The sequence below is a fragment of the Leuciscus leuciscus genome, assembly GCF_965113295.1.
Source record: "Leuciscus leuciscus genome assembly, chromosome: 20".
NCBI lineage: Eukaryota > Metazoa > Chordata > Actinopteri > Cypriniformes > Leuciscidae > Leuciscus > Leuciscus leuciscus.
Genome location: NC_138744.1, coordinates 32,411,959 through 32,431,860, shown reverse-complemented (window position 1 = coordinate 32,431,860; position 19,902 = coordinate 32,411,959). Strand labels below are relative to the sequence as shown.

Sequence of the window (19,902 nt, the reverse complement as noted above, 5' to 3'; positions counted from 1 at the left end):
AAAATTCAGCTTTGGTAACTGGAATAAATTACAATATATTACAGTAGAAAAGTGTCATTTTAAATGGTAATAATATTTCACAATATTAATGTTTTATATTTTAATTAAGTGAGCAGAAGAGACGTCTTAAAAAAACGTACTTTATTCTGCACATTACATTTATTGCATTGTATAGCACTGCTAAATCAGTATGCATGTAAATTCCACTTCATGCGAGGAAATTAATTGAGAAGAGAGCATCTATGAGGTTTTGCTTACAGAAGGCATGAATATATTTTTTTCCACTCAGTGGAATAATTGACAGACAGACAAACAGAGAGCTCAAATAAACATCTGGCAGTCAGTTTGCCTTTGCAAGCGTCCTCTGAAGTAGCCTAATCATTAACCTCTAATGTGGATAATGATGATCACATGATCAAGCTAGCGGCTGATCCTAATGGATCAAGGATATCCGGGAAAACAGACATGAGAAGCTTTCATAGTTCTGAAGTTTGTCAAGCAAAACTAAAGGGACTGCGATAGAAAATGAGTTCTCTGTGTGAAATCCCAGAGGAGGATCTGCAGTGTCCCGTGTGCCTCGACATCTTCACCCATCCCGTGCTTCTGTTCTGCGGTCACAGTGTGTGTAAAGCTTGTTTTCAACAGTTCAGCAGCGACCGAGGAGTTCAGGAATGTCCAGTTTGCGGGAAAAGATTCACAGGATTTCTTCCACCTGATAATCTCGCATTGCGGAACATGTGCGAGTCATTCTTCCGGAAGAGAGCTTCATCATCTGATGTGTTCTTCTGCGATGTGCACAGCGAGAAACTCAAGCTCTTCTGTCTGGATGATAAACAGCCTGTGTGTTTGGTGTGCAGAGACTCAGAGAAACACCTCAATCACACTTTCAGGCCCGTCGATGAAGTCGCTCCACTTCTGAAGGTAAAACAGCTGTATCTCTCCCTACACGTTTCTAGTGTAGTGCAACATGCTTGTCTCTTAGTTCAGAACATTTAAACAGGAGATGTTCACAATTTTTTTTTTTTTTGAAAGGCGTCATTTCATTCATAATTTAAGTGAATAATTTGAATAGTGGCCCTATAAAGTGCTGTCCGGAGGGGAGTTCGATTAAACCATCAAAATATGAGGAATATATAATTTGGAAGAACAAAACACTAAACTTGGTTAAGCTATTTATCTGACAAAATGATTTGGCAAAAAAGCCAAACTACAGTTACAGGTTTTATTTTATTTAGTGCATGTTGCATAGAAAAACAAAAAGCTCACAGGAAAAAGCATACAATGACTAGCATATTCAGTTATTAATATTTCATTTGTTCTCTATAGTTTTTGCTTGTGTTCATAATTTCTTTGAATGACAGCCTGGCCAAAAATGATGGTGTCACAACTTGGCATGTTTCATTGCGTTATTATTGCTAATAAAACAATCGACTATAAGCACAACTGTAACAATAAGCACAGTTATTGTATAACTACACAATATTCTTAAAACATCTTTACAAAACACTTTTTTTTATATATATAATATTTGAATAAAGGGTGAAGATGTCAATTTTCCCCTCAGTAACTTATTTTACTTAAAAAATATAGAATCTTATAGGATGACAAAATTAATTGTGTTTAATTAATTTAATATATCTACACTCCCAGTTTCTGTTAATAAATAAATAAAAAGTAGAAGAATGATCTTTGCCAATATGTGGCCTTTGAGTAAAAAAGGTTGGGAATCACTGCTTAAAATTATATAGTCTTACTCTTTTGCATAACAGTAATATTAATGGCGTTCCATTGATTTAACAAACATCAACTGTTTATTGTATTTCAGGAGGAATTGAAGACCTCATTAAAACATTTACAAGAAAAACTCGAGAGCTTTAATGAAATGAAACAATCATTTGATGATACAGCACAACACATTAAGGTGAGTGACATTTTCTAGATGATTTTCTCACAATGATTCATGCAGAAGAAACGCTCTGTATTTTACACTGCAGACTCAGGCTCAGCAGACCGTGAGACGCTTGCAGGAGGAGTTCGAGCGGCTTCATCAGTTCCTGCGAGATGAAGAGACGCACAGAATATCTGCACTGATAGAGGAAGAGAATCAGAAGAGTCGGATGATGAAAGAAAGGATTGAACAACTAGACAGAGAAATAGAATCTCTTTCAAGCAACGTCAGAACTATAAAAGCTGGTTTAGACGCTGCCAACATGGCCTTTCTGCAAGTAAGAAGTATTTTCAATTGAATGTTTTACTGTAGGCTATTCATCTATTTTTATTGTATTAATCTTGGTGTTATTATATTTATCTATACAATATTGTTTCACTGTATCCATCATCAAGCATAAAGGCACTGAAGTGACTCTCATGAAGGTTGAGGGTCGACTGATAGAAGTGTTTCTGTTTGGTCGATGTGTCGAAGCAGGATTTTGATTTTGACATCGCTGAGATCATCAGAGCTCCCATTCTCCTTCTTCATTAGTTTATCTCTGACTTCTCTGTTTAACAGTTCTAATAGATTATTAGACAGAACTGTTAAACAAAGAAACTAAATGGTATACGAAAAACTATTGGCAGCTATTTACAAAAATAGCAGTATTTTCAGAAACACTGTATTTCAATGGCCCACTTTAGACGTTCTACTGACTGTAAGTAACTTTGGAACTACATGTCAACTAACCCTCATTAGAGTATTAATAGACTGTCTGATTAATATCTGATAACACTTTATTTTGATGCTCCAACATACAGACATTCAGTAACTTTGCAACTACTGTACGTCAATTTATTCTACTAACCCGAACCCTGACCTAACATCAGTCTTATTCACATTGTTCTACATCAGTTATTCAGTCATTTCCCTCTGATTTTAGTTATAACTTATGAGTAGGTTTCGGAGTAGTTATATGATTAGGACAAAATTTTCAGACAGGAATGTTGCTCCAGAATCACAGGAACGCGTCTAACTCTACAAAATCAGGACGAGCGTCTACTTTTTCACACAGAACGCATTTTTGCAGTGTTAAAAACACACACACAAAAAAACCCAGCAAGGACTAGATACTTTTTAAATTTTTTTACTTCTTTTAACTTTTTGCCATGTTTTTCGAGTGCTGTGTGACATGCGAGACGCTGCAGAAGACACAAGACATGAGCGTAACGGTCAAACGCATCCATCTAGCACGTATTTACATAGAAAACAATTGAAAAGCTGTGCAGTGGAACACAAAAACATGTTCTGTGTGAACGGCCCCTTACTCTCCATGCCATTGATCTTGTTATCAGATGGGTTTCTTTTATAATTTTGTCTAACTCATCACACAATGGTGGGAGTTAGTGTAAACAGCCTCTGCCAACAAGGCAGGCTCTTTGCACTTTGTGTAAATAGACACTCTGAAAAGTATTATATCGACATCTCATCGGCATCAAAAATCAATATTGGTCGACAACTTTGAGGGTTAAATAAGACATTTGATCGTGTACACATGAAGCTTATTTCCTCCTCTTGTGTTTTGCAGAACTTCAAGTTCTCAGAAGAAAGGTAAGTGAGGCGTTCTCTTGCTCTTTTCTCTGCAGGGCAGTCGTTCTGTTTTTTAAAACTCCTGAATGTAATTGCAGAGCCCGGATCACACTGCAGGATCCAGGGATTCCTACTGGAGCATTGATGAATGTGCCAGAACACCTGGGGAACCTGAGGTTCAAAGTCTGGGAGAAGATGCAGGAGATAGTTCATATCAGTGAGTTTTGTATGGGTTTGAATGACAGTATCACAGGCAATAATTACACATTGGATTTAAAGGGGTGGTATAATGCCCTTTTCACAAGATATAAAATAAGTCTCCGATGTCCCCAGAGTGTGTGTGTGAAGTTTTAGCTCAAAATACCCCACAGATATTTTTATAGCATGTTAAAATTGTCACTTTTTGAGGGTGAGCAAAAAACGTGCTGTTTTTGTGTGTCCCTTTAAATGCAAATGAATTAAACAATTCAGCTCAGATTACCACACACACACACACACTGAAAATTTCAAATACATTTAGCCTTTTATGTTCAAACCGGAGTCAGACAAAGATGGAGAGACTCAAGAAGAAGCGACAACATGTAGAAGCAACAGGACATGTTGCTCACTCCCACTGTATAAAAAATGCCTAAACACAGGTTAAAAACTATACGCACCTTTACAAAGAAACTGTCATACAGTATTTTCATAACAAAAATGTATTATATATTCCTCTAACCATCTAATAAATCTAATGCAATATAAATGACTATAACATATTCAATATAAATATTGCACATTTCTGCCCAACCCATGTTAAATTACTACATTACATTCATGTAAATGTTTGTAAGGATGATTAGGGGATTTAAAGTCTTCTAACTTCGTTCATGACACAGTGTTTCTCCTGCTTTCCTCATCAGTCGTGTTGGGAATGTTGAGGCTGTTTCATCCCATTTAATACTAGTTAAACCATCGAGTGATTTGTGGTTTGTAACAGAGAGGTTTCTGTCGAACTGAAACGCTTCCCACTGGTTGTCGCAACGCTGTTTAATAATAATGTCCGGGAGTAAACCCAACTCTGTGCTGGGCCGTGTTGAAACAACTAGTGAAACAACTGAAAACAGCGATATTTGTTGTTACTGACCGAGAAACCGCTCCAGATGATTCAGTGACAGAGCGGTCCGAACAAATCGAATAGTTTCAGACCGCTATGCAAACGCGTTTAGAAAGAATCGAGCCAAAAGAATGATTAATTCACGAATGATTGGTATCGCTGGTTCAGTCGACAGAAGTACGGGACACACATAATAACTGCTGAAATATTCACACGTAAAACGTTTCTCAGGTCGATCGGAGCGCGTATCACACTAACTCAGAAGCACCGCCAGGAAAAGAGGAGGAGGAGGGTGGTGCCGTCGGGCCGGATGGAGATGATTGGCGGGCCGCCAGTTTAATAGCCCTGGATTAGCATATTCTGTCATGATAATCTATAAATAATCACGTTTCCAGGGACGGGGTTTATGTAAATTCACTAACCCATGAATTAACTCATTGTAGTCCCTACCTGCCGTTTGTTGTAGTCCTTAAAAAGCGATTTCTGTAAAAGAAAATATCTCCCTTTGCATTTAACTTTGAGCGTCGTAACTTTACAGATGTTGTTTACGCTCAAACAGCAACATTACACACTAACTAAAGTTAAAAAAGTGAAATCATAATCAACAACCCCTTTAAACTCACCAGAAAAGTCATGCCTGCGATGTGTTTTGTATTCTGACCATTGTATTCTCTCATCAGCTCCTGTCACACTGGACCCCAACACTGCATATCCTCTGCTGTTCCTGTCTGATGATCTGACCCATGTAAAATCCAGCGCTAATACACAACAGTATCCAGAAAATCCAGAGAGATTTGACTATTATCACTGTGTGGTGGGCTCTGAGGGCTTTAACTCTGGAAAGCACTGCTGGCATGTGGAGGTCGAGAACAACACGTGCTGGTCTGTTGGAGTAACGACAGCATCTACCCAGAGAAAAGGAGACGCGTTCTTCGACACCGGAGTGTGGCGTGTGCGTTATATGGCGGGTCAGTATACGTCACAGTCACCTCTGATGGCTCGCACACATTTATCTGTTGAAGAGAGACTGAAGGTGATCAGAGTGAAGCTGGACTGGGACAGAGGAACGATTTCATTCTCTGATCCGCTTACAAACACTCATCTGATCACTTTCACCAGCACATTTACAGAAGCAGTCTTTCCATTACTCTATAGCAGCTGTACAGATTTCCCACTCAGAATCTTACCTGTTGAGTTTAGTATAACCACAGAGGAGCCTAAACCGCAGCCATATCACCCTGTAGCCCAAGACTGTTGAAGCTGAGCAGGGTTGAGCCTGGTCAGTACCTGGATGGGAGACTCCTGGGAAAACCAGGTTGCTGCTGGAAGAGGTGTTAGTGAGGCCAGCAGGGGGCGCTCACACTGTGGTCTGTGTGGGTCCCAATGCTCCAGTACAGTGATGGGGACACTATACTGTAACAAGCACCGTCCTTCGGATGAGACGTTAAACTGAGGTCCTGACTCTGTGGTCACAAAAAATCCCAGGATGTCTTTCGAAAGAGAAGGGGTTTCCTGGCCACATTTGTCCATCATGGCCTCCTAATCATCCCTATATTGACTGACTGACTTCATCACTCTGTCTCCTCTCCACCAATAAGCGTGTGTGTGTGTGTGTGTGTGTGTGTGTGTGTGTGTGTGTGTGTGTGTGTGAAAAAGTTCTGAAATAAAAAAAGCCTCCTAAAATAAAAAATTCCAATGTTGGGTGTGTGTATATATATATATATATATATATATATATATATATATATATATATATATATATATACATACATACATACCGGTATATATATGATGGTATCTTCTACTGGTAGAAGAGATATTGTATCTCAACGGGACCTTCCTGGTAAGAAAAATAATTATGTATATGTATGTATGTATGTAAATTACAGAAACGTCTGTCTGTCTATCTGTCCGTTAGTCCAATGGATTTCAAGCTTGACGGGTGTCTCGCTACGGGCACGAGTAAGTGCAGTGCCAAGTTTGACATTGTTTGGATTAGAAATGCAAAAGATATCGTTAAATATACAGTACAGGCCAAAAGTTTGGACACATTACTGTTTTTAATGTTTTTGAAAGAAGTTTTTTCTCCTCATCAAGCCTGCATTTATTTGATCAAAAATACAGAAAAAAAAATGTAATATTGTGATTTATTATTACAATTTAAAAGAATTGGTTTTCAATTTATACTTTAAATTATCATTTATTTCTGTGATGCAAAGCTGAATTTTCAGCATCATTACTCTGACAGTAATGGACACAGTTCTGCTGCCTAATATATTTGATGAATAAAAGGTTAAAAAGAACTGCATTTATTCAAAATAAAAAAATATTTTCTAATAATATAAATCTTCTTTATTATCACTTTTTATCAATTTAACACATCCTTGCTGAATAAAAGTATTGATTTATTTTTTAAAAAGTAGGCTTTTTAAAGTGCTTTTTTTTTTCTTAAAATTTTTTAACTTTTTATTCATCAAAGTATCCTAAAAAAGTATCACAGGTTATGAAAAAATATTAAGCAGCAGAACTGTTTGATAATGAATCATCATTTTAGAATGATTTCTAAAGGATCATGTGATAGACTGGAGTAATGATCCTGAAAATTCAGCTTTGCATCACAGAAATAAATGATAATTTTAAGTATAATAAATTGAAAACCAATTATTTTAAATTGTAATAATATATCACAATATATTAAAAAAAAATCTGTATTTTTGATCAAATAAAGGCAGGCTTGATGAGCAGAAGAAACTTCTTTCAAAAACATTAAATAGTAATGTGTCCAAACTTTTGGCCTGTACTGTATACTGATTCTAATTAAAGCTACAAAAGTTATTAAAAAGTGATTTTCTCTTTGTCTTTTGTTCATGACCCACCGTTATTGCAAGCCGTTGCGATATGCATATCGCGATAAATACATTTGCGATATTTAGATAATTTCGATATATTGTGCAGCCCTATTAGGAACCCTAAAAAGTAACTTTGGAAACTATAAAACACTATATTTCCAAGTAGGGCTAGTCCTGACTTTGGACGAGAGGATGAGCAGTGGATGGAGGAGGGTAATAAGCTCCTGAGCAATGTGATAAAGCATCTGACAATACTGAATAGACCTTATATAGGGATGCCATGATAGGCGTTGTATTCCTTTAGGTAGACATAGATCAGTTAAGAACTGCCAGAACTAATGCTACGATTGTTCTTGAAGTAACACTCGGTTTTAGAAAGAACACACATAAACAGTGTTTATACTGGTTCTGAGGTGGCAAAAAAGCAGTAGTCTAAAATAGTGTTATGGTTATTATAGGACAATGTGTTAAAGGGATAGTTAACCCCAAAATTCTGTCATCATGTACTCATGTACCCACATTCTTCTGTGGAACGTAAAATAAATAATGTAAAAAATATTTGTGGTAACCAACACTGAAACATTTCTTCTATGCGCCACAGAAGAAAGAAAGAAAGACAGTTTTGGAATGACATGGCATCTAAATAATAACAGCATTTCCATGTTTGGGTGAACTTTAAACTTTAGGCATAGAAGAGCTGACTTTTTTTTTCTTGATAAATCATAAAATCTTTTATTTTTCAAAATCATCCGCATAACACATCACATCCTACTTTTTAATAGGAGCAGATCGATAAATAAGTAACAGAGTGAGATCTGAGAAGATAAGGCAGTGAACACAATCAACCGCTTAACTTGTGAAAATGATAGAAGCAATAGGCGTATGAATGATTTACTAAGGTGAGCTACGCTGCAGTTACTTTTGGCCTCAGGATCATTTCATCTTAATCTGGTGTTTTGTGAAACAAGTTTGGGAACCCACTTAAATTATCAGAATTTCTGCAAGAACAGCTTTTGTGATCTGATCCACCAAACTTGGCATTCTATTGTGCCAAATCCCTTTACTGAACAAAATGTACAAACAATCAAAGTCATTAACAGAAAAAAAAAACTCTCGAATTGAGAGTAATTGGTGTTCCAATCAGTTAAGGTGTGGGTTTGACCTGCCAAGTTTAAGAGTTGTGGAGAACTGCTGAATTATGTTTAATGATATAATCTCAAAGGTATTTAATAATAGTTTTTGCAAACATCGCTGTAGAAAAGTGTGATATTTAATAAATAAAGATTCAGCTGATGTGATCACTCGGAAAAGCTGCATTGGTTGGTTTATGCTTGATGTGCTTACATGTGCACAAGCATCCAAATGAGCTTTTGAAATAATTAATGTTCACAATGGCATCAGTAAACACAAAATAGCTTTTCTAGCAGATCTACTTTGCTTGGTATCAGTATAACTTCATGACTCCGTCCATATCGTCCAGCACAAGTGGATAAAAACAATTACTGAGTTCACCTTAAAAAAAAAAAAAAACTTAAATAAATGTTTATATACTATTAGGTGGCATTCTAGAAATTCAGACAAAAGTTTGCAATGTTTTGTCAGATATGTACTGGTTGCCCGATTTACAAAAATCTGTAGCATTTTGCATAGGCTCTTTGTTTACAGCATTTGTCTCATACAAGCCAGGCTAAATGACTTTCTTTTTGTAATCTCAATCTCAGCTGTGGTTTTTGGTAATGCAATAGCTGAGCATCTTTGGCAAACAATGATATCTCTGAACGCCCACAAGGGGGTGTCAGATCTCTAAAACTGACTGTGATAGTTGTTTGCTGTGGACAGAGGGGCGGCGGGGTCGATGTGTTTGAGGTGACATGCGTGACAGAGCAGGCGTCCGTCCAGAGGATAGCAGCGGTGACCCTCCTCGTCATTCAACTCCATCTGACAGTCCTGGGGAAAGAGTTGCACACGCTCATGCTACAATAATGTACAGTATGTGAAAAACAATGGGTTTTTTTAACACTGAAGCATGTTAACCTATTCTATTATAACAATGCATTTTTAAAACGGCATCATATGACCATTGAGAATAACACTAAATCAGAGCACAGGTGAGACTTGCCTAGTTTTCTGACCGTATTACTGTTGTCATCTTCCAAGCTCAACTCACCTCACAGTGATAGCACTCCACGTGGTAGTCCCTGTCCATGGAGACCACTCGAATGGTTTCATCCGATCCCTATGGGAGTAAACAACTAGTCAGATTATGAGACATATCTGGACAAACACAGCTTTTCACAACACACACGATGAGACGACCATACTGAAATCTTTGCTCTCTGCTGTTTTATCATCTGTCAACTAACAACGAATACAAATTATTTCCCTTGTTGACTATGTGTTAATGCCAACCCAGGCTCACTGAAAATACTGCCTGCATTTCTACAAAAGGCTTTCAGCTCTTTTAACATGATTTCACAGGACTCGTACCCGAGTGCATTACATCACAAATGCAATGCTATACCAGGTGAGCAACTGAGAAAGAAAAGCCATATCCAGTACTGTGCAAAAGTCTTAGGCACATTAGTATTTTCTTCAAGCGTCTTGGAGACATTGCTGGATTTAGTCTGTCTCAGTTTTTTCTGTTTCTTCATATAATCGCAGACAGACTCGATGATGGTGAGATCAGATCATACCGGCTGTTGTCAGACTCCTTGTGCATACACAAATCTCACTGGATTATTACAAATAATGGTAAAAGGAAAGTTTGGAAATGTAAACTGATATTTCCTACTGACACACTACAGAAACAGATACACATAACTGACATAAAACCTTTTTTTCTTTTTTTTTTTGTCTAAAATACTAATGTGCTTAAGACTTTTGCACAGATCTGATTATGTGATGCAAACGTCAAAATTAATTAGTTTACAAATCATGCATTATGGTAAAAGTGTTTTGAAGTTGTAACATAGTATTGTACAAGGAACTGTGTAAAACAAGTCTTCATTAACTGATAATCTGGGCCTGTAATCATAATTTGTCTGAAAATGACTAAAATATTTCTCAGTTTTACTGCATCTGAGTGTTTATTTCAGCTGGAAACCGCGTTAAATGTATGTATTTCTAAGAGGTCTAAGTTTTTGCAGCTTTGCAGATGCATATTTCCAATAAGCCTGGGTTGGTTGATGCTTGTTGCTATTAAAGGAATAGTTCATCCAAAAAATCCTGTCGTTATTTAGCCATGGTCACTATGAACTGTTGTTGAATGGAAAAGAGAAACATAAAGACTTTTGTGTCCAATAGAAAAATATAACAACATAAGGGTTTGAAATTTTTGGGTGAAATATTCCTTATTGTTTTCTGATCTTTTCTAGTTAAAGCAATCACTTCAGCTCAGAGAGAATGAATTCCTGTAGAGTTTCTCATCAGGTGCAAGATAAACTGAGCTCTTGCTCTCTTGATGGTGTTGGAGTGCAGCATGCCTCGGGGGGCATCTCTAATTATAGACGGGGGGTTAAACAAATGACACATGCCCTAACTTAGCAGTAATCACTCCTTTATCAATGCTAACAGAATTAACTTCAGTAACAGGCCTAAAGAAAGCTTTAAATGTTTTGGAATGTTCTAGATGTTCAGCATAGTGTAAGTAACTGTAGTTGTAAGGTCTACTCAGTAGTAGAAAATTCCCATGCACTGTTTGGTTACTTGTCCCATATCAAGCAAAGACACATCATAAGTCTAAACTGGCATTGGCAGAGCCTTGCTTTGACATGTAGATCTTAGGCTACGTTCAAACTGCAGGCAAATGTGGCCCAAATCCGATTTTTTAGCTCATATATGTGACTGTGTGAACAGCACACACTGAAATCTGGTCTTTTCAATTTTGATTTGTGCCACTTCCATATGTGGTCCTAAATCCGACACAGGTCGGGATGTTTTGCAATGCGAACTCAGTCTGAACAGTCAAATCGGAATTCATGCGACTTATTCGTCACTCTAGATCAATATCAGTAAAACTAGCAGAAGTGGGAAGAGTAACTCGATTTGCGCATCGCCGTCACCCTCATGTCATCATGTGTGTATTACCTTGCTTCCTGATATCACGTGCGCAAACACATATAACCTATATTTATATATATAAACAGTTACGTCCGGTCGAACGATGTATTAATTAACTTCAGATTGTATTGTATTGGTAATAGGCACTAACCTAAAGCTAAAAGATGTTTTGTGCCTCTAACAAGTGCTTTCGATCTTCTTTCTGATCTGAATGGTGTGCGGAAAACACTTGAGTTTTGCCACAGACTTGTCCCAGCGTCTAGAACACAACTGAATGCTTTTTTCAAGCGTCTCCATACTTAAAAAAAAAAATGCAGAAAACAACTTTTAAACAGGAAATGACGAAATATTTACGTACATATTTACAGCGGGTCTATTCGCACGGGGTTAGTATTACCTGAGGTCATTTTCCGGACATTTTTTTTATTGAAGGTAAGAGTCGCCGTAATCATTACTGACATTGTCCGTAATGATTACTGAGATGCACATTCGGACGGGACTAAAATCACAGAGAAGCTCTGGTAATTATTACTTTACCCCACCTCTCCATGTTAAACTAATCCTGTCCGAATAGGGTTTAATACAGGGAAAGATGATTATATGGCTACGTTCACAGTCCAAATTCGATTATTTATGTAATCTGATGTAAAATGATTGACATCCACATTTTGTGTCCATACAGCTCTTTCGTTTTCTGGAATATCTGCATTGTTTTTTTTAGCAATGATGTTGTGTTGGTAGGCATACACCAAATACAACAACAACCACAACATGGAGGGGTTTGCAATAGAGATGTTGTCTTATTTAAGTTTTCCAACATGATAATGTGTAGCCGCAGCGTTGGACTACTGCGTCTTCTGTGGATGCGGCAGAACCATTATGAGTGGCTTTATCTGTGCCGTCGTCTCAGCCGGTTGCAAAAATATGTCTCCGTTATATTGTCATTTTCTGCTCGTCAGGCACTTTGCAACAACACAGCATTGTTTCTGCAGCGACTTTTAGCATGTTTCCTATAACAACGTCTGACGTTTACGTTTTACGTGGGGTGAGAAAGTCACATAAACCACGCAAAATCCAGTCAGACTGAAACGGATTTCCAGAAATGCGATTGAAATAGGATTTCTAACCACATATGGATGTATCTTGAAACGGATGGGTAAAAATTTCATGTGATTTTTGCCATTCACACTAGCTAAATCTGATCAGATTTAAATCGGATATGCACAAAAATCGGATTTGGACTGACAGTCTGAACGTAGCCTATGACACAGTCTGAGAATATGGCTCATCTAAATGCCCAAGATGGTATTTCAGACAAACAAGATTCACGTGTCTTACCTCAGAGGGCAGGATCGGCTGATTGCATGCTGCACATTTAGGTGCTAGAACTCTGAAAACAAAAAAAGAGAGAAAACTAATCACACAGATCATATATTAAATGGCTTCTTAATGAAAGTCTTCCATGAAAGAAAAGGTATCCGCATGACTCTTTACCCACAGTACAATAATATATTTAGTGGCCCCAAATAGTATTTGGGTACTTCAGCCTCACTTAAAAATGCCTTAAAGGGGTGGTTGATTATGGTTTCACTTTTCTAACTTTAGTTAGTGTGTAATGTTGCTGTTTGAACATAAACAATATCTGCAAAGTTACAACGCTCAAAGTTCAAAGCAAAGGGAGATATTTGCTTTTAAAGAAATCGTTTTTTAAGGACTACAACAAACGGCTGGTAGGGACTACACCACATTCCTCCCGGGTTAGTGACATCACTAACCCTAAAATTTACATAAACCGCGCCCCCAGAACACGATTTATAGATTATCAAGACAGAAAAAGGACACAAGCTCCGCCCTCTGTATTGGGAGCAGAAGCTCATTTGCATTTAAAGGAACAGACACAAAACGGGGCGTTTTCGTTCACCCTCAAAAAGTGACAACTTTAACATGCTATATAAAAATATCTGTGGGGTATTTTGAGTTAAAACTTCACACACACACTCTGGGGACATCAGAGATTTATTTTACATCTTGTGAAAAGGGCATTATACCACCCCTTTAATGTCTTTGCATTTGTCAAAATATCAAAGCAACAGCCTTCTGCAATCAAATTATGCTAGAGCTTTTCTCAGATCCAACTAACCATTTTTGCAATGACTTTTAACCAACATGTGAGCTGGTTATGGGTTTCTCAATAGCCAAAAGTGAATGCTGTTATCTTGAGAGAGAGCTGGCTAATACTGATTAAGCATTTCCACACAAGCTTGAGTGTTGCTGTTCTTAAAATCCACCCTGCTAGTCAGACCAACAACATAATTGCAAGTGTAATATTACGTTTATACAACAATTCACAGCTGAATTAGTCTCGCGTTGCCAGACCTTCAGACTGACGGCAGAAGAAGGTCTGGACTCCATCACAGCTTTCATTGGCCAAGGACCGCCCAAGAGGACGTCTGACTGACATGTAAAGCAACCAATCACAGTTCGTTTTGTTCCACGTCATGTTTGGGGGCCTGAAAATGTAAAGTCTATCACAGTCTATGTTGTGCGTCTAATAAATTAGTTTGCTGCAACAGTGGCACCACGGACTTCACATACTTTTGAACATCCAGTGTTTAGTTAGCACTGGTAAGTGCTCGTTATCACAGTTGTAAACACAACTGCTTTCCTTTTCCATAAGGGGGTTTGGCATCACAACGGCTTTGTTTCCAGGTGGAATGTTAAAGATGCGTATCACACACATCTCAGAATTCAACCAATTATATGATGACTTCGAAACTCCATAAGTGTTTCCAATTTTGTGTGCCATATTTATCAGACGTTCAAGCCAGCGGCCTGTGGGCGTGACGTCTGAGACTACAGCAGAACTAACCATTACGCATCTCAGAAGAACACACAGCTTGAAATGAATTAGCATTTTTAAAGGAACTGGTTAAGTGAATAATAAAACTACTCTCTCATAAACCATCTAATGTTTTGTTATTTAAAACAAACTTATTTTTGTGAAATATTTTGCTTGCAAAGTGCTATACTTATCAAACGCAAAGACAATCAGACATTTATAAGTGCCCAAATATTTTTCGATGGAGTAGAGGGGAAGAGAGGCTGCAGATCTCAATGAAAGATCCAAGGAGGACTGAGTGGAAAGGCTCAGTTTGATTTCATCTCCATATGGTCCCCACCTGACTGACTGACTGTCTGGGGTTTTGGAACAACATTAATAATCACTCACGGCAAAGGATGCATGAGAAGAATTTACAGTGTAGCAAAGCAGACAGACACACACACACACACACACACACACACACACACACACACCCTTCAACACCAATAAAACTCACAATAAAATGTCATTACAACAAGCTACTGCGAGGAAAATGCCTGTGAAAGAAATTATAAAGAATCCTCCACAACACATAGCACACATCTACCATCAACTGAAGGAAATTTATAGCTCACTTTATTCATCTGTTAATCTTTGCTTTCCCAGGCAAATCTGAGTCACCATGAAATAAAAATGTACAATTCTTACTTTTAATGGAATATTGCAGTATTTATTATATCTGTGCACTTCATTGTTTTTGATAATTGAAGATTGTGACATTAACAACAAATGACAACGAGCCAATCAGATCAAACGAACCAATCGAGAGGCTATTTCACTCTGATATACGTCACAACAGGGAAGAAAAGTCGCTCGCAATTTCCAGTTCCCTCCAAGTAATGTTTTTTTATTGGGAGCAGTGCAGTCACCAAAAGTGTGCTTATAATAATATCTGGACAAAGCTAATGCAGTCATCTTTTTGCAGTTTTGGTCAATGTAAGTTTCTCGATTCAAAAGCAATGCTAAAATAAGGCAATGCCATTAATAAACAGACTTCACTAAATAGGGAATAGGGAACAATTACCGCTGTAATTGTCACACTTTAAACTTGAATCAATCTTTTTTTAACCCAACTCTGAATAGGCACAGATCTTAAAGTCTTGGCTACAAAGAAAGCCTTCAGCTAGTACAAAACGCTGCGGCCAGACTTCTCCACAAGTGTGGTATATATGATCACATCTCTCCTATTCTCAGAGCTCTACACTGGCTGCCAGTTCACAAGAGAAGAGATTTAAAAAATCTACTCTTTGTTTTTAAATCTCTACATAACTTGGCTCCTGCCTATCTCTCTGAACTTCTTCATCCCTACACTCCGTCCAGAAGCTTACGATCCTGCGACCGGGCTCTGCTGGTAGTCCCTAGCTTTAGACTCAAGCGTAGAGGAAAGTGTGCATTTGCGGTGGCAGGGCCACGACTCTGGAACAGAGTATGTGAGCGGAGCGAGGATGTGATTTTGAATGGAGTGCGGAGCGTCGTGGTTTTCACTCGCTCCACTACCGCTCCATCACGAGTACAATTCATGCCAACGGCCCATTATAGACCAGCATTTTTAGTAAGGATTCACACGTAAAAAATTAAGGTTATGATGACACCGATGGACATGAGTGGCTGCGGGAGGTTATAGTTCTCAAGCCTACTGAATATGATCGGGCAACACGATCTCATGAAAGTGTGTATCCATAGCATGAATTTTATTTCTCGTGCCATTTATACGCCAAAAAATGTTTTGCGTGCATTTGATACGCAGTTTATGCCGTGTAATACACACGCACTCCACACCCCTAATCCTACCCAAGGTTTTTTTTTAGGGGTTCTTTCTCTAGAGATCAGAACAGACTCTTCTCTTTCTGCTTTTTTAAAAACCTACCTGTTTTCTTTAGTATATTGATTCTTCTCTTTGGTTGGTTTTACTCATTTATATTTGAGTCTGATACTGTTTTGCTAGTCCTGTTTTATGGTTACTCTTAGCTACTGTATGTTGTTCTAATTTTTTTGTTTTATTTGTTGTTATGCATGTTATATCTTCTTTTAATGTTGTTGTTCTGTAAAGCACTTAGGTCAGCCTAGTGGCTGTTGTAAATGTGCTATATAAATAAAATTGAACTTGAACATTCCTGTTTATTCAAGAGCTTCCAAACAAATGGAAGCTCCATTCCTAGAGCTCCTCCTGTCCGATTTTAGGGAAAAATCGGGTCTATTGGAGACGTCAAATAGATTTTTAGGCGTGTCGAAAGATCACCACAGACACAGTACAATCCACATGGGATAATCTCACAGTATAACAAGCAGCTGTTCAAAATATGATACACCAGTGTTTTGCCAGTTTATCTCTTTTAATTATTTTTATAACTGTATCCACTGTACATCCGACTGACTGCACTGTATTCTTCCTTTTGATTCTAAACTGAACTCAAATGGCACTGAGAATTGGGTAAGAGAGAAACATAAACCACCTAACTGGGGAACTTGAGAGATGAAACCACGCTGATGGTCTGGGTCTGTGGTGGAGAAGTCAAGTCAAGTCAAGTCAAGTTTATTTGTATAGCGCTTTTCACAATACAGATTGTATCAAAGCAGCTTCACAGTATTAAATTAAAATAATACAACAAAGTTTGTTTCAAGAGGAATTTATTGATTGATAAAATTAAATTAAATATCCCCAAAATATCATTCTGAGAAGTGAGTTTGATGTGTCAATTAAACTCGAGGTTCTGTGGGGTGCGGACTGGATCGACTACATTCCTAGAGCTTCCGAACAAATGTCTGATTTAAGGGAAAAATCGGGTCCATCGGAGACGTCCAATGGAATTCTTAGGTGTGCCGAATAAACACCACAGACACAGTGTAAGAGTAAAACTATATGCAAAATAAGATACACTGGTGTTTTGCCAGATGAGAAGTTTATTCTATGAATTATCTTTTTACTACTTTAATTAATTTTACTCGAACACATTTTTTAACTGTATCATTTATCTCTTTTAATTCCTTTTATAACCATTTTATTTTCCCTTGCTTTTATTTTGTGCTTATTTTCTATGCAAAGCACTTGGAATTGCCATAGTGTAGTATTTTAATTCCTTTCTATGTAAAGCAGTTTGAAGAACCGTTTTAATTTTCTTTTGTGATTATTTTTATTCCCTTCTATGTAAAGCACTTTGAATTGGCATAGCATATGAAATGTGCTATATAAATAAACTTGCCTTGCCTTGCCTTGCCTTGAACATGAACATAATGACTTGCTCTTGTCCTGAAAACCAAGTTCAATCTTTCAGTTAACCTGTTCTACCTTCAGTATATAGCTGACTCATGTTCAGATAGCCAATCAGATCCCATTGAAGTTCTCTATATGGAGAAAAATCCTGGAATGTTTTCTTCATTTCTTTTCGACTGAAGAAAGAAAGACATGAACATCTTGGATGACGTGGGGGTGAGTAAATTATCAGGAATTTTTATTTGTGAAGTGAACTAATCCTTTAGAAAGAACTCAGTCTGACGAAACGCTCATTGAATAAACACTTAAATATATGATTAAAAACCCACCTGTGGTAGTCCTTCACACAGTAGATCTTATTCTCTGTGTCCACAGTGAAAGGCACTCCATCCAAACTCTCATTACAGATGGCACAGCGGAAGCAGCCTGGGTGGTAAGACTTTCCCAGCGCCTGCAGGATCTGTGGAGGAACAACATGTTCACAACAGCTACACAACTGATATGTGTGATATGCCTTTTCTCATGTTAATATGACTGTAAGACTTAATGAAAGTTACATCTGACCCACTAAAAATTAAGTGCCTTTAACAACTATGCACTAACATTTAAATGAATCATTTGACACTTAATGTGTCAAATACATGTTTTTACATGGTACTTGTATTTAAAAAATACTTGCATGCAATTAAATCTTAAACCTAAGCATACCACAAAACCTGTCCCTGACCGCAATAACATCACACCTCAATAGCAGCAAATGTGTTTGCAATACAACATGAACACAATAAGTACATTGTATCAAACAATGAATTCTTTTGACTACATAGTAGGTGAGGACAACTTATATAAAGTGGGACCATTACATCTATCCAAATCAATGTAAGGAACAGTGTAGCAACTTAAACTCAACCAGTTCCTTCAGGCTCCAGTGATATTGTGAGTAACGCAGGGTGTGGCGGTACATCACACTCACCATGTCCATGATTAAATGTCCGCACACGTTGCATTTGTCGGCAGACTGCTGGAACCCAGAGTACTATTAGAGAAAAGAGTGAGGACAGAGGTGAGCTTTTCAACTGACTCATTCCTTTCAGTCACTTCATTTTCTCTAACCCACACAACATTAACAGCTCAGACATAATCATTCCTCTAATAAGAACCTTCAATAACACAAACTGCATTTTTAGAGTCTGGAATGAAGTTTCACCTCTATTTGAACGGACCAAAAGAGAAACATCTCTGATTCAACCTGAGGAGGTTTGCTTTTTTAAGCAGCCATAAGAGCTTGATGTTTTAAAAAAAGCAGATTTATTGCACAGCAAAAGAAATTGTAGCAGTACATTTTATTTTCAACCAGCTACACTATACTTACACATATCTAGCATACTTAAAGGGATAGCTCACCCAAAAAAATTAAGATTTGGTCATCATTTACTAACCATTGTGTTGTTCCAAACCTGTATGAGTTTCTTTCTTCTGCTGAACACAAAAGAAGATATTTTAAAGAATGTTGGTTATCAAACAGTTGACGTAAAACATTGATTTCCATAGTAGGAAGAAAATACTATGGAAGTCAATGGATGCCATCAACTGTGGTTACCCACATTCTTAAAATACCTTCTTTCGTGTTCAACAGAGGAAAGAAACTCATAAAAGTTTGGAACAACATAAGGGTGAGTAAATGATGACAAAATTTTCATTTTTGGGTGAACTAACCCTTTAACCACCTCGCTACACTCAATGGCCTTGGGTGTTACCAAAAACCTTCAAAATACAAAGACATGGCCCTCATATAGGCCTGTCGCGATAGTCAATAAATCAATTAATCGCACGATAAAAAAAAAATGAGCTCGATAATTTTTCCGGCCGCGATAATTCCATTTGCATGCTTGTTTGTTTTCCTCGTCTCTCTCTCTCTCTCTACCAAAGAGACTGGATGACCACTCTCGGTTCCTTAGCTTATAGGAGGAGTGAACCCTCTTGTCAGTTGCATGGTCTTTGTGTGGGGAGGCGGCGCCGCGGCGCTTGTCAGTCACATGGTCTTTGTATGGGAAAGTGCCGGCGGGACGCACATTTTTTTTTTGCAGGGTGGTTGCGGAAGACTCATTAATATTCTTTAGGGAAGTCATCCCTGATTGGTCTTAACCCCAGTGACGGGTAGGTTTAGGGGCGGGGTTGGGGTAGGTCATCACATAGACCCCAGTGACGGGTAGGTTTAGGGGCGGGGTTAGGGGTAGGTCATCAGACCAATCAGGGATGACTTCCCTAATGAATATTAATGAGTCT

The 19,902-nt window shown here is 37.9% G+C and overlaps 2 protein-coding genes and 2 long non-coding RNA genes across 5 annotated transcripts in view; 2 read left to right on the top strand and 2 right to left on the bottom strand.

The window, feature by feature from the left end:
• Positions 1–19,902, top strand: part of LOC309484253 — a 288,989-nt gene that overhangs the window by 106,942 nt on the left and 162,145 nt on the right. The gene's annotated exons all lie outside the window — the stretch shown is intronic.
• LOC309484148 (E3 ubiquitin-protein ligase TRIM35-like) lies at positions 163–6,234 on the top strand. Its single transcript, XM_082150391.1, has 6 exons — positions 163–921; positions 1,826–1,921; positions 1,995–2,225; positions 3,519–3,541; positions 3,619–3,737; positions 5,297–6,234. Exons 1-6 carry the CDS (start codon positions 526–528, stop codon positions 5,872–5,874), a joined length of 1,443 nt encoding a protein of 480 aa, XP_082006517.1. The 5' UTR covers positions 163–525; the 3' UTR covers positions 5,875–6,234.
• limd1a (LIM domains containing 1a) overlaps positions 6,883–19,902 on the bottom strand; it is a 43,788-nt gene continuing 30,768 nt past the window's right edge. The window contains exons 4-8 of the mRNA XM_082150343.1: positions 18,590–18,652; positions 17,946–18,076; positions 12,863–12,914; positions 9,633–9,701; positions 6,883–9,412 (exon numbers count right to left, since the gene is read on the bottom strand). Of these exons, the coding sequence (XP_082006469.1) occupies positions 9,269–9,412; positions 9,633–9,701; positions 12,863–12,914; positions 17,946–18,076; positions 18,590–18,652 (459 nt within the window). The 3' untranslated portion in view covers positions 6,883–9,268. The remainder of the gene's footprint in view (positions 9,413–9,632; positions 9,702–12,862; positions 12,915–17,945; positions 18,077–18,589; positions 18,653–19,902) is intronic.
• LOC309484305 lies at positions 16,136–16,445 on the bottom strand. The gene is made up of 2 exons (XR_014200840.1): positions 16,378–16,445; positions 16,136–16,346 (listed from the first exon to the last, which is right to left on the bottom strand). It is a non-coding gene; the product is annotated as an uncharacterized lncRNA (long non-coding RNA).

Bases quoted from the DNA above. Each gene is read 5' to 3' on its own strand.
- LOC309484148 (XM_082150391.1), top strand. From the start codon at position 526: ATGAGTTCTCTGTGTGAAATCCCAGAGGAGGATCTGCAGTGTCCCGTG. The intron at 2,226-3,518 runs GTAAGAAGTATT...TGTGTTTTGCAG, and splicing joins CCAACATGGCCTTTCTGCAA to AACTTCAAGTTCTCAGAAGA. The intron at 3,738-5,296 runs GTGAGTTTTGTA...TTCTCTCATCAG, and splicing joins GCAGGAGATAGTTCATATCA to CTCCTGTCACACTGGACCCC.